Source organism: Oncorhynchus masou, chromosome 22, assembly GCF_036934945.1.
Source record: "Oncorhynchus masou masou isolate Uvic2021 chromosome 22, UVic_Omas_1.1, whole genome shotgun sequence".
In the NCBI taxonomy this organism is placed as follows: domain Eukaryota; kingdom Metazoa; phylum Chordata; class Actinopteri; order Salmoniformes; family Salmonidae; genus Oncorhynchus; species Oncorhynchus masou.
In genome coordinates, this window is record NC_088233.1 from 53,530,974 (window position 1) to 53,558,572 (window position 27,599).

General features: G+C 42.8%; 1 protein-coding gene across 2 annotated transcripts in view; it reads right to left on the bottom strand.

Annotated features, from left to right (window-relative positions):
* Nucleotides 1-3,020: 3,020 nt before the first annotated feature.
* LOC135509689 (lissencephaly-1 homolog B-like) overlaps nucleotides 3,021-27,599 on the bottom strand; it is a 31,070-nt gene continuing 6,491 nt past the window's right edge. Inside the window, exons 2-12 of one of the 2 annotated variants that reach the window (XM_064930562.1) lie at nucleotides 19,384-19,508; nucleotides 17,411-17,518; nucleotides 16,486-16,570; nucleotides 16,282-16,356; nucleotides 14,180-14,386; nucleotides 12,667-12,835; nucleotides 12,309-12,411; nucleotides 11,137-11,365; nucleotides 10,923-11,024; nucleotides 10,505-10,661; nucleotides 3,021-4,265 (exon numbers count right to left, since the gene is read on the bottom strand). In XM_064930562.1, coding sequence (XP_064786634.1) covers nucleotides 4,192-4,265; nucleotides 10,505-10,661; nucleotides 10,923-11,024; nucleotides 11,137-11,365; nucleotides 12,309-12,411; nucleotides 12,667-12,835; nucleotides 14,180-14,386; nucleotides 16,282-16,356; nucleotides 16,486-16,488 — 1,119 coding nt within the window. In that variant the 5' untranslated portion in view covers nucleotides 16,489-16,570; nucleotides 17,411-17,518; nucleotides 19,384-19,508 and the 3' untranslated portion in view covers nucleotides 3,021-4,191. The remainder of the gene's footprint in view (nucleotides 4,266-10,504; nucleotides 10,662-10,922; nucleotides 11,025-11,136; nucleotides 11,366-12,308; nucleotides 12,412-12,666; nucleotides 12,836-14,179; nucleotides 14,387-16,281; nucleotides 16,357-16,485; nucleotides 16,571-17,410; nucleotides 17,519-19,383; nucleotides 19,509-27,599) is intronic. The other variant, XM_064930561.1, reaches the window with a different exon arrangement.

Genomic DNA, 27,599 nt, shown 5'->3' on the forward strand with positions numbered 1-27,599 from the left:
CTCCCATAGTCTGTTCTGGACTTGGGGTCTGTAAAGAGACCTCTGGTGGCATGTCTTGTGGGGTATGCATGGGTGTCCGAGCTGTGTTCTAGTTGTTTAAACAGACAGCACAGTGCATTCAACATGTCAATACCTCTCATAGTGATGAAGTCAATCTCTCCTCCACATTGAGCCAGGGAGAGATTAATATTAGCTCTCTGTGTACATTCAAGGGCCAGCCGTGCTGTTCTGAGCCAATTGCAATTTTCCTAAGTCCCTTGTTGCGGCACCTGACCCCACGACTGACCAGGTGCGACAAAACTAGAGCCTGTAGTTCCTGCCTTGTTAATAATGCTGTTAAGGTAGAGTAGCGCTTTATTATGGACAGACTTCTCCCCATCGTAGCCACTAAATGACTGATGATTGGCTGAGGGAAATTGGTGATAAAAAGATAAGTCTAAAAAAACTTCAGTGCGTCTTTTGAGATTATCGATCATAGTCTGCTGCTGAAAAAAACGTATGTGTTAAAGCTTTACACCTGTTTGTTTTTTTACCTTGATTTAACTAGGCAAGTCAGTTAAGAACAAATTCTTATTTACAAATGACAGCCTACCCCAGACGACGCTGGGCCAATTGTGCGCCGCCCTATGGGACTCCCGATCACGGCTGGTTGTGATACAGCCCGGGATCGAACCAGGGTCTGTAGTGACACCTGCCTTAGACCGCTGCTCGACACAGGTTGTATCAATATGTTTTGACCATTACAGTTTACAATCCAGGGTTACTCCAAGCAGTTTAGTCACCTCAACTTGCTCAAATTCCACATTACTTATTACAAGACTTGGTTGAGATTTAGTGAATGATTTGTCCCAAATACAATGCTCTTAGTTTTAGAAATATTTAGGACAAATTTATTCCTGGCCACCTCTCTGAAACCAACTGCAGCTCTTTGTTAAGCGTTGCAGTCATTTCAGTTGCTGTAGTAGCTGACGTGTATAGCGTTGAGTCATCCGCATACATAGACACTATGGCTTTACTCGAAGACAGTGGCATGTCCTGATTCAACCTGGATTATGATGGAGAGGCTTCCATTAAAGAACGCACTCTGTGTTCTGTTAGACAGGTAACTCTTGATCCACAATATAGCAGGGGATGTAAAGCCATAACATATACATTTTATGTATTGAAGACATCTGCAAAGAGGCTCAAAGCTAAATCAGGCTCAGGTTTCAGTGACTTGTTGGGAAGAAAGAATCAGCGGAGGTAGCAACAGGCAGGTAGCAGTTAGATGGGGGCCAGGTGGGATTGGGCCAGGCACATCCAGGTAAGGCCAGGGTGTCCTCAGTTGTCGTCATAGAGCCTCAGGCCATCCAGAAGGGGAGACAGAAACAAGTTGGGAGTTAGTGAGAGCATGACTAAGAGCATAGTACACCACATGCACTGGATGTGGAGAATAATCAGTTGCGCTGCTGTGGGCACTGGATAAATCTGACTAAAACACAACTGTTTGACCTCGCTGTGATACTGTAGGTCTACTTATGTTACATTTCTGAGTCAGTTCAGGTAGAATTTATGGTCCTGCATTGTGTTAACCATGGCAGCCAGCATTGGAAATAAAGAGATATGCAAAAAAGATAAATCAGCCTATTTCTTAAGCATTTCCCTTTATTGTATTTTTTATACCAGGCCCATCTTATCAAATAAACAATTTATTTAAATCTCTACACTCTTAGGGGGGGAAAAAGGTGTTCTCGAGAACCTAAAATGGTTCTTCTGCTGTCCCCACAGGAGAACTCTTTGAAGAATCATTTTCACAGAGGATTCTACATGGAACCCAAAATAGTTCTACCTGAAATCAAAAAGGGTTCTATGGGGACAGCCGAATAACTATGAGTAAACTGTCGTTTTGTTCTGGTCACAAGATAATCCCCGAAAAAGTGGTTAACAGCGCCACACTCAGGCAGAAAACTGAATGTTCTATTCTCAGCCAGGCCCATCTTTTCAAAGAAAACACAATTGAATTCTCTCTACTTGAGTAAAATGTAGTTTTGTTGTGATCACAAATTCTAACAAAACAGGACGAGCGCCACAGTCAGGCAGAAAATCGGGTTTACATATGTTTTGCTTGAGCAAGACTGGCTATAATCGGTCCGCTAATACAGGACCTAGTAAGAGCCCAGCGCACTGCTTTTGTAAAGAAAAAATAATTCAGACTACTTCCCGCGGCTATGGTGGTAGAGACAAGGAACCTTCTTCTGGCCATTGAAGTCGATTGACGCTGTCCAGCGTCACAGTAACATTTTGAATAGCTCCCCTTGTTTATGCTACTTACCGTTTCGTGTAGTGGCTGCAGCTCAATTCACTCTTTCCGACGATATAAAGCTCGCGCCTATTTCATAACATGGGGCTTGTGAAAGGTCTTTTTCCACACAAGAGGAACCAGACAAGAACATACTCACAAAAGTCGGTAAAAAAAATATTTATATATATTTTGTGCTACAAACGAATAAAGCACCGCCATTGAAAGATGACTCACCAACACGAGTGTCGGGGGTTTTGCTCTGACATCACTAAATCTTTGCGGCAGTCTTTTACATGGCAAAACAATGTGCTATTCAACGTGTTTCTTTTGGCTGTAGCAGTAAAGGCCGAATTATGTTTACCTTCAGAAGTCCTAAAATAAAACATCTATTGGCTTTATGATACATTATGACCATCTTGAAATAATTCCATATGTTAGCTTAGTAGATATTGCGATATAAAGGGCTTAGAGACCTACATTATAACATTTCCAATGAGGCAATTTGCATGAGGCAAATGGAAGTTTATGGCGCTGTCTGAGAAATCATTATTTTTCTTTATTGATCTGACACTTTTTCCTTATCTTTTGTTTTAGTTAGTGGAGACAGTCTCAGCCTCTGAGCTCTACAGTACCCGATTACAACAGCAAACTCCACTTGCGTAGTTTGGTGTCCCCAGGCTGTGCAAAATGTGCATACCTCCTTATAATAAAAATAAAAGCACACATGACAAGGCCAATGTTATATTTACAGATATTTTTATGTTGCAAACAATCACATACAGATATATTGGAACACAAGTTTACTGTGCTTATGTGCATCTGTGTGAGTATGTGACAAATAGAGCAGTAAGAGTTCAGAAAGCAGAAGGACATCCCTTGGTGAGGGAGACCTCAAGAGGGTTAACAAGGCAGACACAGCAGAGAATGAGTGGGCATGGGGTGCTCTTGGGACACACGACAGCAGAAGTTTGTGTATGTATGTGGTGTGTGTGTAACACAAATATAAGAGTCTGCTCATCTATGCATCTTCCTTGAAGTGTGTGTATGACGGAGCGAGATAAAGTCTTCATTTGTGTGTGTTCTTTACAGCATATGGATCTTTAAGAGCCTTGTGAGTATCTACTAGAAGCCAGTCAGTTACCAGTAAGTGAGAGGGAGTATAAACAGAGGGACAGAAAGCCTTGCCTCCACACACACACAACCTCTATTCTCTACCGCCATACACACAGACTACACAAAGTACGCACAGACACTACCAGTCATCTCTTATTCTACTCCTCCGTCACAATTTTCTTCCTTTCACACTCTTCTCTCTCTCCTAGGTAGCATCAGAATAACAGTGGCAGGAAGAAACAAAATAAAACCCAAACCAAACCCTTAAAGAACAGACGTGATTGGTTTATGTGCACAGTCACAATTACCCAGCATCCACTGGGGAAGGACACAGGAACCATTTACCCTTTGACCCCCACGTCATGGCAAATTTACAGTATGCATGTTTTTTGGAGAAATCACCAGCCAAGGAATACTGATTTTTTTCTTTTAGTGTGTATGTGTGTGTAATATTTATTAAGCATACTCTACATCCAGAATAATTTACATAAAAGGACAATCAATATTTATTTTAAAACAGGGCCGGGAGATGAGGGGCAAAGCCTGGATAACTATGGTATATAGAGTGCGAGAGGTTGGGCTTAGGTGAGTGTCAGAGAGAAAGTGTCAGATTGTGGGTAGGAGAGGGTATAGGGCTGTGGTTGGAGTATAGAGGTGCTGGGTAGGGGAGGAGTGGCTGCTATTTAGGGGAGCACTAATGCTGCTTCTGGAAGAGAAGAGCAGGAGGTTGGGGGGGTGTATAGGGCTGTGGTTGGAGGGTAGAGAGGAAGATGAGGAGAGGGAGGTAGCAGGCAGACTCAGCGACACTCCCACACTTTGACTGTCTGATCAACGCTGCCTGTCACCACGTAGGGAGCAGTCCGGTGCATATCTAGAGAAAGAAATACAAAAACAGACTGGAATAAAAGCTTGCACCCATTTGCTCTCCGGGAAGATGGTTGACCACCCTTGATGTAACAGTGCCTTCGGAAAATATTCATAACCCTAGACTTGTAACACAGCAAAATGTGGAATAACCTGAAATAAATATGAATAAAGCATACTGAACAAAAATATAAACATGTAAAGTCCTGTTCCCATGTTTCCTGAGCTAAAATAAAAGATGCCAGAAATTCACACACACAAAAAGCTTATTTCTCAAATTTCGTAAACAAATTAGTGCACATCCTTGTTAGTGAGCATTTCTCCTTTGCCAAAATAATCCATCCACCTGACAGGTGTGGCATATCAAGCTGATTAAACAGCATGATCATTACACAGGTGCACCTTATGCTGGGGACAAAAGGCCACTTAAAATGTGCAGTTGTGTCACAATACCACAGATGTCTCAATTTCGAGGGTGTGTGCAATTGGAATGCTGACCGCAGGAATATCGACCAGAACTGTTGCCAGAGCATTTAATGTTAATTTCTCTACCATCAGGCGCCTCCAACATTGTTTTAGAGAATTTGGAAGTACGTCCAACCGGCCACAGAACTGCAGACCACGTGCAACCACACCAGTCCAGGACCTCCACATCCTGCTTCTTCACCTGGTGGATCATCTGAGACCAGTCAACCAGACAGCTGATGAAACCGAGGAGTAATGAAGCCCTTTTGTGGGGAAAAACACATTCTGATTGGCTGGGCCTGGCTCCCAAGTGGGTGGGCCTACCCACTCCCAGGCCTAACCATGGCTGCGCCCTGGCCCAGTCATGTGAAATCCATAGATTAGGGCCTAATGAATGTACACTGCTCAAACAAATAAAGGGAACACTTAAACAACACAATGTAACTCCAAGTCAATCACACTTCTGTGAAATCAAACTGTCCACTCAGGAAGCAATTAGCAAGACACCCCCAATAAAGGAGTGGTTCTGCAGCTGGTGACTACAGACCACTTCTCAGTTCCTATGCTTCCTGGCTGATGTTTTGGTCACTTTTGAATGCTGGTGGTGCTTTCACTCTAGTGGTAGCATGAGACTGAGTCTACAACCCACACAAGTGGCTTAGGTAGTGCAGCTCAACCAGGATGGCACATCAATGCGAGCTGTGGCAAGAAGGTTTGCTGTGTCTGTCAGCGTAGTGTCCAGAGCATGGAGGCACTACCAGGAGACAGGCCAGTACATCAGGAGACATGGAGGAGGCGGTAGGAGGGCAACAACCCAGCAGCAGGACCGCTACCTCCGCCTTTGTGCAAGGAGGAGCACTGCCAGAGCCCTGCAAAATGACCTCCAGCAGGCCACAAATGAGCATGTGCCTGCTCAAACGGTCAGAAACAGACTCCATGAGGGTGGTATGAGGGCCCGACGTCCACAGGTGGGGGTTGTGCTTACAGCCCAACACCGTGAAGGACGTTTGGCATTTGCCAGAGAACACAAAGATTGGCAAATTCGCCACTGGCACCCTGTGCTCTTCTCAGATGAAAGCAGGTTCACACTGAGCACGTGACAGACGTGACAGTCTGGAGATGCCGTGGAGAACGTTCTGCTGCCTGCAACATCCTCCAGCATGACCGGTTTGGCGCTGGGTCAGTCACGGTGTGGGGTGTCATTTCTTTGGGGGAGCCGCACAGCCTTCCATGTGCTCGCCAGAGGAAGCCTGACTGCCATTAGGTACCGAGATGAGATCCTCAGACCCCTTGTGAGACCATATGCTGGTGCGGTTGGCCCTGGGTTCCTCCTAATGCAAGACAATGCTAGACCTCATGTGGCTGGAGTGTGTCAGCAGTTCCTGCAAGAGGAAGGCATTGATGCTAAGGACTGGCCCGCCCGTTCCCCAGACCTGAATCCAATTGAGCACATCTGGGACATCATGTCTCGCTCCATCCACCAACGCCACGTTGCACCAGACTGTCCAGGAGTTGGCAGATGCTTTAGTCCAGGTCTGGGAGGAGATCCCTCAGGAGACCATCCGCCACCTCATCAGGAGCATGCCCAGGCATTGTAGGGAGGTCACACACACTACTGAGCCTCATTTTGACTTGTTTTAAGGACATTACATCAAAGTTGGAACAGCCTGTAGTGTGGTTTTCAACTTTAATTTTGAGTGTGACTCCAAATCCAGACCTCCATGGGTTGATAAATTTGATTTCTTTTGATAATTTTGTTGTCAGCACATTCAACTATGTAAAGAAAAAGTATTTAATAAGAATATTTAATTCATTCAGATCTAGGATGTGTTATTTTAGTGTTCCCTTTATTTATTTGAGCAGTGTAGGATGCTTTCTTGGCCAGGGCTCACATGTACAATAGATGTAATTCTCAGTGTGACCTCTGGTTAAATAATCAATAAAAACGTGTGTGGAGTATGAGTGAAATAAACAACCACGTCTACTACTCTCTCGTTGTCATCTTTTCCACATTTGATTTCCATTGATAATTTTTCTGTGATTTTGTTGTCAGCACATTCGACTATGTAAAGAAAAAAGTATTTTATAAAAATATTTAATTCATTCAGATCTAGGTTGTGTTATTTTAGTGATCCCTTTATTTTTTTGAGCAGTGTATTTCAATTGAGTGAGATATTTTTTTCTCTCACCCATCTACACACAATACCCCGTAATGACAAAGTGAAAACATTTAGACATTTTTCCATATTCATTGAAAATGAAATGGAAACAGTGCATTCGGAAAGTATTCGGATGACCCCCAGGACACAATACCCCTTAATGACAAAGCAAAAACAAGTTTAGAAATTCTGGCAAAAAAAAAAAAAAAAAAACTATTAAATAAAACATAACATTTACATAAGTATTCAGACCTTTTAACTCAGTACTTTGTTGAAGCACCTTTGGCAGTGATTACAGCCTCAAGTCTTCTTGGGTATGACACTACAAGCTTGGCACACCTATATTTGGGGAATTTCTCCCATTCTTCTCTGCAGATCATCTCAAGCTCTGTCAGGTTGGTGGGGAGCGTCGCTGCACAGCTATTTTCAGGTCTCTCCAGAGATGTTCGATTGGGTTCAAGTCCGGGCTCTGGCTGGGCCACTCAAGGACATTCAGAGACTTGTCCCGAAGCCACTACTGCAGTGTATTGACTGTATGCTCAGGATCGTTGTCCTGTTGGAAGGTGAACCTTCGCCCAGTCTGAGGTCCTGAACGCTCTGGAGCAGGTTTTCATCAAGGATCTCTGTACTTTCCTCATCTTTCCCTCCATCCTGACGAGTTTCCCAGTCCCTGCAGCTGAAAAACATCCCCACAGCATGATGCTTCCACCACCATGCTTCACCGTAGGGATGGTGCCAGGACAGTTATAACCCGCGTTGCCCTCAAACTAAGGCACATTGCCTGCTAATTATCTTTAGGCTGTTCAATTTGTCAATTTAAAATTATTTTCTAACAGTTTGAATTGAGGTGTGTTCCACCTCATTAATTCACATGAGAAGCATTTCACTGTTGCAGACAATTTATGTTTGAGGCTTTACTGAGCCGGACAAAACTTCTTTCTTCAATGAGAGCCAAAGCACTTCCCTAGTGTTTCCCCAGATCATGTATGAAGACATTGCGCATCTCGAGTCAGAGCAAACCTTTCCCCCCAGCACATTTTATGGCTGGCACCCGCATGGTCTTCATTGCTGTTTCCCTTACAAATTGGTGGACATGTGTGCGTTCCTATCAAAAAGGAAGTGGCTTATTTTCTGTATATCAATTTGTTGTTTCTACTGTAGCATACCATCTGTATGGAGCATAATGTATTTACGGTTTTATTCACATTTTCAAGTACTGGTGACAAGTCAAGCATTCCAATTCTTGCATAGATTGTAATGGACACATATGTAAAATACTTTTGAAGGTTCTACTGATTATGATGAGCAAATGCTAAGCTATTTGCCAGCTTTGTGGGGCGTCGTGTTTGTTGACATCATACAATACATTCTGGTTGTCACGTAAGTGTCTGTCAGACCAAAGATGTTACAACAAGGGATTTTTCACGCGACCGACTTATGGTGCTTTCAAGACAACTGGGAATTCGGAAAAAAACAAAGTCAAATTATGATGTCAGTGATCTTCAAGTCGGAGCTGTAGAAAGAGGCCTTAGTTCAAGGTGGAATTCCGAGTTGGGTGACCATTCATAACAATTTTCCCAGTCTCGTTTTACCCGAGTTCCCAGTTGTCTTGGACGCCCTGAAGTCGGAAATTTCCCAGTTCCTTTGAATGTGGCATGAGATTTTAACTATGCCAGATCAGACCCCCCTTACCAGGGATTTTACTTTAATTTAGCATATCAACTTCCTGTTTGTCCCCCATTTGTTGATATATTGCCTTAACCCCATGATACCTTTCCCATTTCCAACCCCCATGGAATTGAAAACCCCCCACAATTTAAATGACCCCCCCCAAAAAAAAGTTTTTATCCCGGTTTAGCTTTCGCGCTACGGTTAGGCTAGGCAGTAGGCTTGTATTTAGCATGATGATCTGCGAGGGCATAACATTTTATTTGTTTTGTGATTTGTCAAAAATGGTAAACGATTCGTCAATTCATGTGTTCCGGTTCTTGTATACACAAACATGTACATCGAAGATTTGGAATATGCTGAAAAGTGGCCAAACTAAGTTCATATTTTTAAGGCAATGTGCGCAGCCATTTTTGACTTATTTGCATATTATAGTGAATTGCATTCTGGGGTTAGGGAGTTTTTGCTTGTCAAACTTAACATGGCTGCCATCATAAAGAATGTATCTGCTGTTAGCTTAGCTGACACACATCTCTTTTCTAAACAAGATGACATTTCTCCCTTGTGCTCACCAGTGTTACATTGTAAACAAGTCGAGCTATAAGCTTGCTCATTTGTGTTTTGCTGTAAAGACCTTTATTTCCAATCAGTACAAAACATTGTTTAGATGCTTTTCAGAATGGCAGGGAACACTCAACAATGATCACAAATATGTAATCGTACACGTCAAAGGGCCTTGTTGCATACATGAGGAATGTTTTGGAATATTGATTTTTATTTGGTACAGGCTTCCTTTTCACTCTGTGATTTAGGCTAGTGTTGTGGAGTAACTACAATGTTGTTGATCCACCCTCAGTTGTCCTATCACAACCATTAAACTCTTAACTGTTTTAAAATCACCATTGGCCTCAAGGTGAAATTAATGAATAACTTCACCCTGCTCAAAGGGATATTCAGCATCTGCTTTATTGTATTTTTTACACATCTACCAATCAGTGCCCTTCTTCACAAGGCATTGAAAAACATCCCTGGTCTTCGTGGTTGAATCTGTGCTTGAAATTCACTACTCGATTGAGGGACCTTACAGATAATTGTACATATGTGGTACAGAGATGGGGCAGTCATTCAAAAATCATGTTAACAACTATTATTGAACATGGAATGAGTCCATGCAACTTATTATGCAATTTGTTAAGCACATTTTACACCTGAACTTTAGGCTTGCCATAACAACGGGGTTGAATACTTATTGACTCAAGACATTTCAGCTTTACATTTTTTATTAATTTCTAAAATGTTCCAAAGAAAATTCCACTTTGACATTACGGGTATTGGGTGTAGATCAGTGACAAAATCTCAATGTAATGTATTTTGAATTCAGGCTTTAACAACCTGGAAACGGTCAAGCGGGGCAATGTCCCATTCATTGGATGCCCAAATCAACTGGAAGGATCTACAAAACAAGTTTTGAAGCCACAGAATCCAGAAGACTACATTAATCATTTTTTTCCCCCAGAAACTATGATTCGCAATTCACAAATTATTATTTTGATTCACATGAGCAACGGCCCACTCGTCTCTCACACATGCAGGTGATGCGCGCAAACACAGATGTGATTCCGATCCTCGCTGATATGTTGGTTTTATTTGATTGATAAAATATAGATTTAAACTGTGCCTAAATAAATGACATGAAAATTTAGCAATGTATGTTAATAACTTTTCCAAAACATTTAGGATTTTATCATTTTCCCCAACTTTTCTAAGCCTGGAAACAACCATAAAAAATTCCATGACTTTCCCGGAATTTTTATGACCATATGAACCCTGATGATGGACTGGGTGGAGGTAGAACTGTGGAACTGGCAGAAGTGTTGGAGATTACGCACACACAAACAGGTGGTTTTGACTAGTACTACAATATTTAAGGGAATGCACACACAGACAGGCTTACCCAGAGAGGTAACAAAGTGTTCGTGGGCACACAGGGTCTTCATGCAGCGCTTGTTCTTGTAGTCCCAGATCCTCAGAGTCTTATCATCAGCACAGCTCACTATGAACCTGCCTCCAGGGTGCACCAACACACCACGCACCCAGTTATCATGACCCACCTAGAGGGAGAACACACACAACCAACCTGAGAAACAAAACCTGCTTTGGACATCCTCGCATACCCAGTTATCATGACCAATCGTGCTACCTGAGGGGAAGGTAACAAACAAAATCCTATTTCCCCTAACCTTAACCCAAAAATAGCCTTTTTACAAATGAGGAACAGCAAAATGTCCCCACTTCTCTAACGGTGTTGGTTTACTATTCTTGAGGACTTCTGGTGCTCACAACTATAGTAAAAGGTGCACACACACACTCACCAGAGTCATAAGGCACATGCCAGTGCTGATGTCCCACATCTTGATGGTCTTATCTCTAGAGCCAGAGAGAAGGAATGGGCCCGGCTTCCCACTCTTCTTACTCTACAGAGAGTAAAGAAAAAATGCTTATAAGCATGAACAAAAAACAAGTTGTATTGCCGAAACACGTGTCATCATTTCAAAATACCTCACATAGTATAGAGGTTCTCCTCACCTCTGAGCCAGTAGCCTCCAGGATAGTGGGGTGAGCGGTATCGGGGGCCCAGGCAATACACTCCACCACGTGTTCGTGCTCCCGCAGCTCAGCCTTACACTCCTTGGAGGTGGCCACCCACACACGCACAGTCTGGTCGTTGGAACAGCTGGCGATAAGAGAACCATCCTGGTTGGGCCGGACCATCCTCACCCATTCTCTGTGGCCTGTGAATGTCTTCACACAATACCTAGAGAAAGAAACCGACTCAACCAAGTTACACACAAAAGTATGTGGACATACTTCAAATTAGTTGATTCGGCTATTATTTCAGCCACACCCGTTGCTTAGAGGTGTGTAAATCGAGGAAAATTGTCTGTCCTCAGTGGCAACACTTACTACCGAGTTCCAAACTGCCGCTGAAAGCAACGTCAGCACTAGAACTGTTCGTCAGGAGCATCATGAAATGGGTTTCCATGGCCGTGCAGCCGCACGCACACAAGCCTACTGTAAGATCACCATGTGCAATGCCAAGTGTCGGCTGGAGTGGTGCAAAGCTCGTCGCCAATGGATTCTGGAGCAGTGGGAACAAGTTCTCTGGAGTGATGAATCATTCATCACCATCTGGCAGTCCAATCTGGGTTTGGCAGATGCCAGGAGAACGCTACCTGGCCCAATGCATAGTACCAACTGTTAAGTTTGGTGGAGGAGGAATAATGGCCTGGGGCTGTTTTTCATGGTTCGGGCTAGGCCCCTTAGTTCCAGTGAAGGGAAACCTTAACACTACAGCATACACAATCCTGTGCTTCCAACTTTGTGGCAACAATCTGAGGAAGGCCCTTTCCTGTTTCAGCATGACAATGCCCCCGTGCATAAAGCGAGGTCCATACAGAAATGTTTGTAGAGATCAGTGTGGAAGAACTTGATTGGCCTGGACAAAGCCCTAACAACTCCATTGAAGCAAAGGGGGGACCAACTCCATATAAAAGCCCATGATTTTGGAATGAGATTTTCAACAGGTGTCCACATACATTTGGATATGTAGCATAGCTAGACAAACACACACCTCTCCAGCAAAACCGTAATACTGGACACCAGAATGTGTCAGTCTGGATGCGTTGGAATATCTCTTCACTGGACTAATATAACAAGAGATACAGTATTTCAGCACCTGATAAGTGTGTGTGTCTCACCCAGTGGCCACCTCCCACATCTTGATGGTCTTGTCTCTGGAGGCGGAGACTATGTGGTCTCCATTGGGCATGATGGCTACAGAAGACACGTTGTGGTCATGACCTGAAACAGACAAACAGGAAAGTAACATCAGTAAGGCTAATACAAAAAAAGTGTGACTTTACAATACCTAGTACACCACAGTAATTACATTGTAGTAACCAAAGATAGAATCATTCTATTTCTATCACATAAGTACACTGCTGAAGTAACCACGTAAGTACACTAACAGTGTCGGTAGGTGCACATTGGGTAATAGTGCTTGTTTGCTGTTGTACCACTTGGAGGAACACAACAGACACCCGCCCAGACCCTCACCGTGCATGGTGCGGATGCACTCGAAGCCCTGGAAGTCCCACAGCTTGATGGTCATGTCTGCAGAGCAGGAGGCCAGCAGCTTGCCCGTCTGGTCAAAGGAGATGTCCTGGACAGAGTCTGTATGGCCCTTCAGTGTCCGCTCAAAGTCCCCTGCCTCGTAGTCCCACACCTAGAGCAAGAGACACACAAACGCATAGTCAGTTGAAACATTTTTCAACATGACAGTGCAATAAACTTCGGCTGGGTCAATGCATAAGAGTGAGTGTTACAAGAGCAATAAAAGAGAAAGAAGAGAGCACAAAGCAAAGAGGAAGAAGTTGAGAGCAGGATGAGATTCACATGCATCCCAGGGTGCAGTGCTCCATGCTCTACCAGCTTTGTCCCGGTTACCAGAGCATCACCCCATCTCGACAGTGATAAAGAGGAAAGATAAGGAGAGAGCATGAGAAGAACAAGAGCGGGGGTAAGGAGGGAGCGAGTGAAAAGGAGAGAGGAAGAAGAGAGAAAGAGAGTAGAAGAGAGGATATCGAGAAGATGAAGGGGAGGAATAGCAGCTATAGCAGCTGCAGAGATAGCTAACGTAAGTGTGTTCATTTTTAAAATTCAATTTGCAAAAATGGCTTGAACAAGGTTATTGGCACCCCAGAGCTAGTACCTGGTATCACAGCCTTTGGGCAAGATAAGTGCAGGCAAACGCTTCCTTTAGCCTTCAATGAGCTTGCTGCACAATTCTACTGGCAATTTGGCCCTCTTCAGCAGCATACTGCACTAATTCTTCACTGTTTGAGGGGTGCCCTCCACCAACTGCTGTTTTCCGATCTCGCCATAGGTTTTTGGATGTGATTCAGAGCTGGACTCTTGGTTGGCCACTCCAGAACAATCCAGTGTTTCTTCTTAAACCATTCTTGGGTGATTTTTGATGTGCGTTTGGGGTCGTTGTCCTGCTGGAACACCCACAACCTCCAGTAGAGACCCAGTTTTTGGACACTGGGTTGAATATTGGACTCCAAAAGATCTGATAATCTCCTCGTTTTATGATTCCCTGTGCACGTTCAAAGCCTCCAGTATGAGAGGTGGCAAAAGCAGCCCCACAGCTTTATCAAACCTCCATGTTTGATTGTAGGAGGGCGTTCTTTTCATTGAATGATTCATTTAGTCGTCAGTAAACACAGTGCTGTACTACCTAAGAGCTAACATGTTGTTTTATTGGGTCACAGAACATTTACCCCAGATTTAGGGTGCCCGAATTTATTTTCTAAATTTAATTTGTTAACTTATTTTTACAACATTCTATTTGGTTCTGCAATGTTGAAAACCCAACAAGGTGTGGAGAGCAATTATTTAAATTACAACAGATTTTAGAAGAAATAGGGAATTACTGAAGAAAAGTGCAAGGGTTCCAATATATTTGGCCGCAACTGTATATATGTGCTAGATGAAATAAACTTGTATCTTACAGAGTTATGGCTCCCTGGTACACCAAGCTCTTAGAAAGTGATTGACACATACAGACCTTGATGGTGGCGTCCTCAGAAGCAGTGACCATGACAGAGAAGACCGGGTGGAAGATGACCCGTGTGACGGGGGAGCGGTGGCCGCTTAGGGCGTATCTCTCTGGGGGACGGGGGATCCACTCCTTAGGATCCCTCTTCTGGGCCACAGGACCCCCTAGAGTCATCTCCTCCTTGGCCTCGTTCAGCTTAGACTCCAGCTCCATCACCTGGGGGAGAGGGGATGGGAGAAGGTAGGGGAGTGAAGATAAAGGTGTGGAAAAGATGACGAGAGAGTAGTAGACGTGAATGTTCAGTTGGTTGTTTATTTCACTCATACTCCACACACGTTTTTATTGATTATTTAACCAAAGGTCACACTGAGAATTACATCTATTGTACATGTGAGCCCTGGCCAAGAAAGCATCCTACACTGCTCAAAAAAATAAAGGGAACACTAAAATAACACATCCTAGATCTGAATGAATTAAATATTCTTATTAAATACTTTTTTTCTTTACATAGTTGAATGTGCTGACAACAAAATCACAAAATTATCAAAATAAAACAAATTTATCAACCCATGGAGGTCTGGATTTGGAGTCACACTCAAAATTTAAGTGGAAAACCACACTACAGGCTGATCCAACTTTGATGTAATGTCATTAAAACAAGTCAAAATGAGGCTCAGTTGTGTGTGGCCTCCACGTGCCTGTATGACCTCCCTACAACGCCTGGGCATGCTCCTGATGAGGTGGCGGATGGTCTCCTCCCAGACCTGGACTACAGCATCCGCCAACTCCTGGACAGTCTGTGGTGCAACGTGGCGTTGGTGGATGGAGCGAGGCATGATGTCCCAGATGTGCTCAATTGGATTCAGGTCTGGGGAACGGGCGGGCCAGTCCTTAGCATCAATGCCTTCCTCTTGCAGGAACTGCTGACACACTCCAGCCACATGAGGTCTAGCATTGTCTTGCATTAGGAGGAACCCAGGGCCAACCGCACCAGCATATGGTCTCACAAGGGGTCTGAGGATCTCATCTCGGTACCTAATGGCAGTCAGGCTTCCTCTGGCTGTGCGGCTCCCCCAAAGAAATGACACCCCACACCGTGACTGACCCACCGCCAAACCGGTCATGCTGGAGGATGTTGCAGGCAGCAGAAAGTTCTCCACGGCGTCTCCAGACTGTCACATGTGCTCAGTGTGAACCTGCTTTCATCTGTGAAGAGCCAGTGGCGAATTTGCCAATCTTGGTGTTCTCTGGCAAATGAAAAACATCCTGTACGGTGTTGGGCTGTTAGCACAACCCCCACCTGTGGACGTCGGGCCCTCATACCACCCTCATGGAGTCTGTTTCTGACCGTTTGAGCAGACACATGCACATTTGTGGCCTGCTGGAGGTCATTTAGCAGGGCTCTGGCATTGCTCCTCCTGCTCCTCCTTGCACAATGGTGGAGGTAGCGGTCCTGCTGCTGGGTTGTTGCCCTCCTACAGCCTCCCCCAAGTCTCCTGATGTACTGGCCTGTCTCCTGGAAGCGCCTCCATGCTCTGGACACTACGCTGACAGACACAGCAAACCTTCTTGCCACAGCTCGCATTGATGTGCCATCTTGGATGAGCTGCACTACCTGAGCTACTTGTGTGGGTTGTAGACTCCGTCTCATGCTACCACTAGAGTGAAAGCACCACCAGCATTCAAAAGTGACCAAAACATCAGCCAGGAAGCATAGGAACTGAGAAGTGGTCTGTGGTCACCACCTGCAGAACCACTCCTTTATTGGGGGTCTCTTGCTAATTGCCTATAATTTCCACCTGTTGTCTATTCCATTTGCACAACAGCATGTGAAATGTATTGTCAATCAGTGTTGCTTCCTAAGTGGACAGTTTGATTTCACAGAAGTGTGATTGACTTGGAGTTACATTGTGTTGTTTAAGTATTCCCTTTATTTTTTTGAGCAGTGTACATCATACTGCACCTTAAACACATGACACAAAATAACTTTTTTCGTAACTGTTAAAATGGTGCAAAGTGCATCAGAGCTTGAAAACCATCTGCAATTCCAATATGGGATGGAAAAATCACACACAAAATACCATAACACCATAAAAGTGACGTCAACTCACCTTCTTCTGTAATCTGATGACAGAGGTCCATTTCTTCTCCAAAAGACCAGCGTACTTCTTATCTAACTCCTCATTCTGTGGGAGTAGGAGACAGAAATTGAAAAATGAGAGTGTGATTTCTAGGTTTCAAATAACTGCAAGGAAATCAAAGAATAGGTTAGTGTGGCAGTTTTGGGGCAAGTTACTGTGCGTGCGCTTGCTTACCATATCTAACTCCGCCTCTTTCTTGAAGGTGGAATAGGCTTCTTCATAGCCGTTTGAGCGGAGGTAGTCTCCTATCGCTCGGTTTCTGGGAAAGAGAGAATAAAGAGCACAAAACACAACCGTCAATATGCACATTATATTCCAAGGTTGTCTTCATAATCATGCTGGGTATGTGACAATCTCAAAATACAGTTTTTAACCCAGCATGTTTCATTCAGTCAGTGTTCTGACTGCAGGTAGCTCCCATACCTCCTTAAATACTGTATCAGAAAAGTGTGTGTGTGTCCAGTGAAATGTTTCCTCTAGGAAAACAATGCTGAAGAATGAATCACAGCCAGTGTTCCTGGTGGTCATGGAAACATGACAACTGCTGGAGGGATGGAACACTCAGAAGAAGCATAAAGTGGCAGCATGGTTCCGTTCTCTGATGTGGGCTAAATGTTTTATGAGCAGCAGGACATCAGCACTCCTCAAGTGGCTGCTGGATCAGTGTAACCTGTGTGAGTGAGTGTGTTCAAGTATGTGTGCGGCTGGGCACACTTTCAGAGAGAATGTGGTATGTGTCTATGAGGTCAACCTTTGGCCCAGTGTGCCATCAGAGAGCAGTGTGTTTCTACAGGCTGTTTCCTGTCTGCAGAGCTACTGGACTGTACTACAGAGACAAACGACTAAAACCAAGAAGCGCCTGGAACTTACAACCATACCCCGTTCAAAGGCACTTAAATCTGTAGTGTTGCCCATCCACCCTCTGAATGGCACACATACACAATCCATGTCTCAATTGTCTCAAAGTTTAAAAATCTTTCTTTAACACTAGAACCGCCAAAGGCCACTGACATTTAATTTTGTAAAATGTAAAAAAATATTTTACATTGCTCATGTCAGAATTTTGAAATCACAAACAGAAAAGCATTTAGAACTTTACCGTTTTTCTTCACCTCAGACCTATTGCCAACTTAACCCACCAAGACAACGTGCTGTAGGACGTTGGTACACAGCCAGGCGCTAATGAGTCTCCCTCGCCCTCACCGCACTGAATGAATGACACATGGATGAATGGGTGAAAATTGTGCACATTAATTCACAATTGAATTTAAAATTAGGCCTAACTGATATGAGGTTGACTTAATTCAGAAAGACAATACTGTAATGATTCCCATATTCATCAGCTTTGTCACTCATGTTTATAGCAAATAATTTGACCGTACGCCTTGTGGGTTGATATAATTATCCTATACATTTTACATTGTAAAATTGTAAAATGAAACTGATTGTAAAGAGAAACGAAAACATAGGTGTTTCAGTAGGCCTTTAGAATAATGCAAAACTTATCCTTGACTCTATCCGAGCGAAGGAAAGCAAACGATGCCAGCCCACTAAATGGATGACGAATGGGCGATAATTATGCACGTTACTTCACAATCAAATTTAAAATGAGGCCTAACTGAATTGTAGAGGGTGAAGAGGTAGATATAATTTAGAACAACCATTGAGCAGTGAGAGGGATATCAACCAGATTCCTTTTTCTATAGCTTCCCTAATGTGTCTAGTGTCACAAGACATAGTTTCAGGTTTTTATTTTGAAGCGTGAGCGACAACATTGCGTCAGTGATCAGCTGGTGGCTAAGTAATATGTGCGTAATAGACAAATGCGGCCATTGTTTCTCTCGCTCCTACTAAGAAGCCAACTGACCCGGTTGATATATTATCGAAAAGATATTTGAAAAACACATTGAGGATTGATTATAAAACGTTTGCCATGTTTGTCGATATTATGGATCTAATTTGGAATATTTTTCAACGTTGTCGTGTCCGCAATTTCTGGTCGATTTCTCAGCCAAACGTGAAGAACAAACGGAGCTATTTCAGCTACAAAAATAATCTTCATGGAAAAAAGGAACATTTGCTATCTAACTGGGAGTCTCGTGAGTGAAAACATCCGAAGGTCAAAGGTAAACGATTTAATTTGATTGCTTTTCTGATTTGTGACCAAGCTGCCTGCTGCTAGCTAGGCATAATGCTATGCTAGGCTATCGATAAACTTACACAAATGCTTGTCTTGCTTTGGCTGTAAAGCATAATTTCAAAATCTGAGATGACAGGGTGATTAACAAAAGGCTAAGCTATGTTTCAATATATTTCACGAATATGAATATTTTCTAGTAATATTTTTTGTCCGTTGCGTCATGCTAATTATTGTCAGTTGATGACAATTCTCCCGGATCCGGGAGCGGTAGTTCCAAGAGGTTTTAAGACACTGTCAAAAACAGCGCATTCTGAAAGTATTCAGACCCCTTGACTCATTCCATTTTGGGTTATATTCAAAAGGTGGAAACTTTTTGTGGGAATTAACGGGAATATACAGTTGAAGTCGGAAGTTTACATACACCTTAGCTAAAGATATTTAAACTCAGTTTTTCACAATTCCTGACATTTAATCCTAGTCTGTTTTAGGTCAGTTAGGATCACCACTTTATTTTAAGAATGTGAAATAGTGCTAATTTATTTCAGCTTTTTTTTTTTTCTATATATATATCCCCACTTTGGACACTTCTGGACAATCCTTACATCTTAAGGTTCCACAGGAAGAGGGTAACAGGATATTGAACCCTTATTACTCCCTTCAGGGGATCTGACCTGACCTCAACCCCTCCACAGATGTCCATCTGTTTCCCCTATAGCAATCCTGTGATCTCCCTTCCACCCAGCACATTCCTCAGCCAGACTGTCTTTCTACAGATCTCACTCCTTTATATACTATGCGTCTGATCTATCATGTCTTTAATATCTCAATGTTCAAAGTTTAGAATCCAACAAGCCTGGAAAACAAGTCATTTTCCATAACTTATCCAGGATTTATGACCGTACAAACCCTGTGTTGTGTGTGTGTGTACTCACAGTTCATCTCGTTGTCTCTGTGACAGCACCATGGTGGCTGTAGTGGCTGCTCTCGCCCTTTGGACTAGGGGTGAGGGTGTAGGGGGGGGTCCTCAGGTCAGCTGCTCAGTCCTCAGAGACTACAACTGGTACTCCAAACAGAGGGGCGGATACAAGGGTCGAGAATAAGGGGAGAGAGCAAAACAAAAGAGGTGGAGGGAGAGCAAGAAGGAAAAGTTAGATTACTAATCAACGCGGTACAAACACAATGATATCTGCCAGTCTGCCTAACGGCAAGGCTCACATCTCTCATTCTGGCCTCTGACAGGTGTGGAACATATTTAGGCATATTGATAGGGTAGCCTAATCTACTAATAAACAGAAACAAAACCAACACAGCCATTTGTGGTTCTGCAGCAAAGCATGTACTTCCTGAGCCATAAGACTGCTAGTAGCTGGGGTGAGTGGCTTTAAGCTGCTTATTGGCTAGACCAAAGAGTCTGTGTGTATACACATGCTTGAAAGTGTTTATGTGGGGGTGCCATCCTCTTTGTAGAAATGTTTGTATGCGTGGGATCGGTGTGTGTGTGTGTGCCAGAGACTAGTCGTCCAGACAGCTGACAGTGCAGGACTGAGGAGAATCACTGGGAATTGCCAGACCTCACGATATTATCACAATACTTACAGTATGTGCCGATACGATATGTATCACGATTCTATTGCGATGTGATACTGCAATTTTAATGCGATTTGATGTTCCAAACAATGATGCCAGAGTTGAGTTTTAAGTTTACTGTTCCGATTTTGTAAATTCTGTAGGAGGTCTATGTGAACTTGTCTGTATTCTGTTGGTTTAATGCTGACGGGCACCTTTCTCACGAAGGCAAATTCCAGACAGGTGTAAATAAATGTACAGTACCAGTCAAAAGTTCAGACACACCTACTCATTCAAAAGGTTTTTCTTAAAATGTTCAATATTTTCTAAATTGTAGAATAATAGTGACGACATCAAAACTATAAACACATGGAATCATGTCGTAACCAAGAAAGTGTTCAACAAATCAAAATATTGGAGATTCTTCAAGTAGCCTTTGTCTTGATGACAGCTTTGCACACACTTGGCATTCTCTCAACTCTCTCAGCTTCATGGAGGTAGTCACATGGAATGCATTTAAATGAAAAGGTGTGACTCATTAAAAGTGAATTTGTGGAATGCATTTCCTTCTTAATCTATTTGAGCCCATCAGTTATGTTGTGACAGGGTAGGGGTGGTATACAGAATATGGAATTTTACCAAATAGGACTAAGCCCATATTATGGCAAGAACAGCTCAAATAAGCAAAGAGAAATGACAGTCCATTCTCCCAAATGACAGATCCACAAAAAGAATGAGACAGGGTTTAAGTAACGACCACAACACACCAGAAAAGGCCACAAGGATTCACAAGTGGAATTCGGTTTGTTTGTCTGTTGTCTCATGTCGAGACACGAGAATAAACTATGCCATCAAGTCATTCATTCTGTGAAACAAACTGTATAGGCTACCTACCAAAAGCCATCGTGGGCTGGCTTGTTAATCACCAGTCTCACAGGACATGTTAGAAGAGGGGACTGTGGAGAAAGGAGGGGACAAGGGAAAGGTGAGAAGGCAGGCAGGAAGGCTCCGGGCAGCACCGACTCTCCAGCTCATAAATAGGCCGCTAACCAAATTAGCCTGACCTCTCACATATGACATTGTCACCAAGCCTATGCCAGCTCTGACACCTGCAAGTGCCAACTCAGCTCTGCCAGGACTGGTGTGTGTGTGTGTGGTTGAGTGACAAGTGGGTGTACTCAAGCGTGTTTTGTGGACAAGAAAGTTTAAATATAAAACGTTAACTGTTAAAGTTGCAATGTTTTTGAGAAACAGGCACTACTTTCATGATCAATACCCTTCAATAAAACGAATCACTCTTTCAATGTTGAGTCAATCAAAATACTATAGAGTTCAAAGTCCCATGCACTACCCTTATCACACTGGAAGTAAATCTGTGTACATGTGTGAATAACTTTCACTGCAGTCCAATCCCTTCCAGTCAAACTTCCAGTGCAACAAAAGTTGACATATCATTTCATGGTAGGACTTGGCCAGTTGTTTGTCTTCTGTCCATCTGATTGTGTCTGTGTACAAGCCAGGTTTTTATCCTAGCACTACACAGCTGATTCAAATAGCCAACTCATCATCAAGCTTTGATTATTTGAATGTTTGGCCCACCACCACCAGGAGCCTGGCCCACCACCAGGCTCCATTCACTTAAAGCCCCAGGTCAGGTAGTCAGTCAGACAGCAACAGCCTTTAAAACTGCAGAGACAGCGCTGTCTTGTCACACATTTCCCAAACCAAATCCCTCTTCTCTTAGCTTAAAAAGCTATGAGAAGCCATAATGTGTCATGAGGCGAATCCAGACATAGCAAAAATAGGGTGAGTCAGTGTACAATAGGATCTAGTCAGTGTGTACACTGCATCTTGTGTGTGTGTTAAAAGACCGGCACCTGCATGTTGAGAGAGCTAGGAAACTAAGTGAGATGCGAATGAGGGTGACATCTTGTATAAAGTGAGTGATATGTGGACAGAGAGAGTTATTGGGTGGTTTTAAAAACACAGGGTTTCCGTTAACCGGTAATTGCCGGCTTTTGGCCAATCAAATCAATTAAAAGTCGATAAATAAAATTGTAGCCAGACAAATGTTCCGGGCTTCAGCACCACTCTCACTCCTTGAACGCTGCCTTACAGGCATGCCTCACCTGCTGCTGAGAGAGCATGCGACAGGCGCCTAGGCTACTGTTGATTATGAAGATGGATCATACATGGTGAGATTGTAACTCCTCATTTGATACTGCAGTTTTTCATGGATTTTACAACTCGCCAACTACTTCACATGCTGATATTGACTTTGGTATTGTGTGAAGCTACGTGTTCTAGCTAGCTAGCCAGCCAAACTTTCTAGAGAGCATTGCATTTTGAGTTTTGTAGTCGACTCTGCAGATTTCCACAACAGTTCACATATTGCTTGTTAACTAACTTATAACAAAATGCAATTGATTTTTGACTACATATATTGTTCACATATGTGGTGTAGGGAATGTTATCCTGCCACACATTGGGTCCCAATTGAGCAACGTTTCAATGCCCCGACAATTCAGTCTGTTCTGGACGCAAAGGGAGGTCCGACCTGGTATTAGACTGGTGTACCTAATACACCATGCGTGGGAATACTTTGGAACACATTTACAAAATGAAAATCACTTGGAGCTTATTTGTTGGTGCTTTTATAGTCTTATGTCAAAACAAAAAACTTGTGGTGCCAAATAAAATCTACCGGGAACCAGATTTGGTACGCGGCCCCCTAGTTGGGGAACGCACCCATTGCATATGGATGACCAGTAAATTTCTCAAATGTCCGATAAATAAAATCTCAACCAGCCATGATTGGGAGTCCCATAGGGTGGTGAACAATTGGCCCAGCGTCGTCCGGATAAGGGTTTGGCTGGGGTAGGCCATCATTGTAAATAAGAATTTATTCTTAACGGACTTGCCTATTTAAATAAAAATAAGTTTAAAAAAGGATGGCCATATTCGGTAGAATTTCTCAGAAGATCCCCATAGTGTATATTTTATCTTCTCCAATTTACTAAAAGTGAAAAACATCTTTAATCCATACAAAATGAGAGGGAGGAGAGGGTGATTGCCACAGAAGTAAAATGAACCTTCTTGCCAATAAACTCAAAGGCTACAAAGTCAGATGTGTATTTTGGTAGTGTTAAGGCATCAGGTATTACCCTAAACAAAGTTATGGCAGTAGGATCAAAAGGCATTTGTAATACTTAGATATGGTATCAAAGATGGCAGACCAATAGTTACGTTGAGAAAAGCTGGACCAAAACATGTATTATTGAAGCAGGAGCTTGCCGACACCGGTTGCAAAACAGGGACGACATCAGGATCGATTTTAGAAAGCCTGGGTTTAGTCCTGTGTTATAGATTTTGCATGTGATCAAACCATGTTCGGCACAAATAGAAGAGTCGACAAGGTACAGAATATCCTCCCATGTTTCAACAGTTTACCTAGCTCCGAGGTAGGGCTGTTGTGGTGATCATATTACCACCACACAGGTAGTCACGAGACACGGAGGCAGTCAAATTCCACATGATCATTTAGTCAGAGTAATTAGGCTTATCCAAACTCTGATGCTGCTGGTCATGAGTAACCTACCAAACTTGCTAACTGCCTGGTACTCAGCACTATATTGTGCCTTTAAATCACTGACATCGATGCAAATGTGCAGTCATGGCCAAAAGTTGAGAAAGTCACAAATATTAATTTTCACGAAGTCTGCTGCCTCAGTTTGTATGATAGGATTCTGAAGTATATGCAAATTGCTAAGAGTGATCAGATAAATTACAATTAATTGCAAAGTCCCTCTGCCATGCAAATGAACGGAATCCCAAAAAACATTTCCACTGCATTTCAGCCCTCCCACAAAAGGACCAGGTGACATGTCAGTGATTCTCTAGTTAACACAGGTTTGAGTGTTGACAAAGACAAGGCTGGAGATCACTCTGTCATGCTGATTGAGTTTGAATAACAGACTGGGAGCCTCAAAAGGAGGGTGGTGCTTGGAATCATTGTTCTTCCTCTGTCAAAAATGGTTACCTGCAAGGAAACACGTGCCGTCATCATTGCTTGGCACAAAAAGGGCTTCACAGGCAAGGAATATTGCTGCAAGTAAGATTGCACCTAAATAAATCAGTTATCGGATCATCAAGAACTTCAGGGAGAGCGGTTCAATTGTTGTGAAGGTATTAGGGTGCCCAAGAAAGTCCAGCAAGCGCCGTCTCCTAAAATTGATTCAACTGCGGGATCGGGGCACCACTAGTACAGAGCTTGCTCAGGAATGGCAGCAGGCAGGTGTGAGAACATCTGCACGCACAGTGAGGCGAAGACTTTGAGGATGGCCTGGTGTCAAGAAAGGCAGCAAAGAAGCCACTTCTCTCCAGGAAAAACATCAGGGACAGACTGATATTCTGCAAAAGGTACAGGGATTGGACTGCTGAGGACTGAGGTAAAGTCATTTTCTCTGATGAATCCCTTTTCCGATTATTTGGGGAATCCGGAAAAAAGCTTGTCTGGAGAAGACAAGGTGAGCGCTACCATCAGTCCTGTGTCATGCCAACAGTAAAGCATCCTGGGACCATTTATGTGTGAGGTTGCTTCTCAGCCAAGGAAGTAAGTTCATTCATAACTTTGCCTAAGAACACAGCCATGACTAAAGAAGGGTACCAACAGATCCTCCGAGAGCAACTTCTCCCAACCATCCAGGAACAGTTTGGTGACGAGCAAAGCCTTTTCCAGCATGGAGCACCTTGCCAAAAAGCAAAAGTGATAACTAAGTAGCTCTGGGAATAAAACATCAATATTTTGGGTCCATGGCCAGGAAACTCTTGCGACGAGCAAACCCGTATCCGGTAGCGTAATCATAGACTCAAACGCATTAGCATAACGCAGCGGACATAAACTTTTACTATTCATGAAAATCGCAAATGAAATGAAATAAATATATTCAAACACAAGCTTAGCCTTTTGTTAACAACACTGTCATCTCAGATTTTCAAAATATGCGTTACAGCCAATGCTAGACAAGCATTTGTGTAAGTTTATCATGGCATAATGCTATGCTAGGCTCTGCTGGCAGCATGCAACATTTTCACGAAAATAAGAAAAGCAACCAAATTAAATAATATACCTTTGAAGCTGCTTTCAGATGCTTTCACTCAGGAGACTTCCCAGTTAGATAGCAAAATGTTCCTTTTTTCCAAAAATATTATATTTGTAGGCGAAAAAGCTCCTGTTTCTTCATCATGCTTGGCTGAGAAGTTGAACGGAAAACCCTGCAACTATAACACCAAACCTTTTTCAAATTTTGCTCCATAATAATATCGACAGAAACACGGCAAAAGTCGTTTAGGATCCATCCTCAAGGTGTTTTTAACATATATATTCGATAATATCCATCGAGGCAATTGGTTTCTCATAAGAAGCGATTGGAAAAATGGCTACCTCAGTATTTTACGCGAGATTTTCTGCGGGAGACACCATGTGACCACATGCTATATATGGTCCCTTACAGCCATTCTTCAATAGAAATGCCTAAAAGACATCACAATGCTGTAGACACCTTGGGGAAAACGTAAGCTCATACACAGCCATATAAGGAGTCATTGGCATGAGGCGGTTTCAAAAAATGCGGCACTTCCTGGTTGGATTTTTATCTGGGTTTCGCCTGTAACATCAGTTCTGTGGCACTCAGACAATATCTTTGCAGTTTTGGAAACGTCAGAGTGTCTTCTTTCCAAAGCTGTCAATTATATGCATAGTCGAGCATCTTTTCGTGACAAAATATCTTGTTTAAAACGGGAACGTTTTTCATCTAAAAATTAAAATAGCGCCCCCTAAATCCAAGAGGTTAATCTCATTGAGAAGTTGTGGTCAATCCTCAAGAGGAAGGTGGACAAACAAAAATGCACCAATTCTGACAAACTTCAAGCATTGATTATGCAAGAATGGGCTGCCATCAGTCAGGATGTGGCCCAGAAGTTAATTGAGGGTAGGGTCAACACTGCAAATAGACTTTGCATCAACTTCATGTAATTGTCAATAAAAGCCGGACGCTAATTAAATTCTTCTAAGTATACTTCAGTCTTCCATAGTAACATCTGACAAAAATATCTAGACACTGAAGCAGCAAACTTTGAAAATTAATATTTGTGTCACTCAACTTTTGGCCACGATTGTATTTGAAAATGTAACTCCAACACTTAACGAGAGCATGTGAGCTCATGTTGTATTACAAAAGAAATGTTGCGCAACTTCAGGTATTTTTTAAGGTATTTTGTAACGTAAATGTTCGATCAAATTGAAGACGTGATGACGTGTGTTCAATACAGGAGTAAAACAAACTGTAGCTAGCTTTCTGGTCACGCGCCTCTAACAGTACACTTCAAGTAACCCTCGTTCAAGATGGCTGTAATTCTTCATTACACAAAGGAAAAACCTCAACCAATTTCTAAAGACTGTTGACATCCAATGGAAGCGATAGGAACTGCAAGAAGGTCCCTTTGAAATCTGGATTCCCATTGAAAAGAGAGTGAGCTCAAAAAAAAAAATCTGAATAGTTTGTCCTCGGGGTTTCGCCTGCTAAATAAGTTCTGTTATACTCACAGACATGATTCAAACAGTTTTAGAAAATTCAGTGTTTTCTATCCAAATATAATAATATGCATATCTTATCTTCTGAGTAGCAGGCAGTTGAATTTGGGCATGCATTTCATCCGGACGTGAAAATACTGCCCCGTCACCAAGAAGTTAATTTAACCTAATAGAATATGCATATAATTGACAGCTTAGGATGGAAACTTTGGAGTGTTTCCTAAAACTGTTAAGACTGTCTGTGAATATAACAACTGATATTGCAGGCAAAATAATGAGAAAAATCCAATCAGGAACGCAGCGGTTTCTAAATAAGAGTCCCTTCCTATGCTCCCCTGTTGAGCAGTGAATGGGATATCAGCGAGATTCCCTTTTCTATGGCTTACTTAATGTTTCAGGTTTTTATTTTGAAAAATGAGCCTGAGTGACAACATTGCGTCAGTGTGCACCTGATGGCTCTTTGTGCATTTCTCGCGCAAAAGACAGAGGTAGACATTTTTCCACCCGGTCTTACTGAAAAAAGCTCTGTCCCGGTTGATACATTATCCAATAGATATTTGAAAAACATTTGCCATGTTTGTCGATATTATGGAGCTAATTTTTAATATTTTTCAGCGTTGTCATGTCCGCGATTTCTGGTCGTTTTCTCAGCCAAACATGAAGGACTAACGGAGCTATTTTGGCTACAAAAATCATCTTTATGGAAAAAAGGAACATTTGCTATCTAACTGGGAGTCTCGTGAGTGAAAAAATCAGAAGTTCAAAGGTAAACGATTTAATTTGATTGCTTTTCTGATTTGTGACCAGATTGCCTGCTGCTAGCTAGGCATAATGCTATGCTATCGATAAACTTACACAATTGCTTGTATATGAATATTTTCTAGTAAGATTTTTTTGGTCTGTTGCGTTATGCTACTTTGTGTCAGTTGATGACAATTCTCCCGGATCCGGGATGGGTAGATACAAGAGGTTGTAAGGAAGCGATAGGAA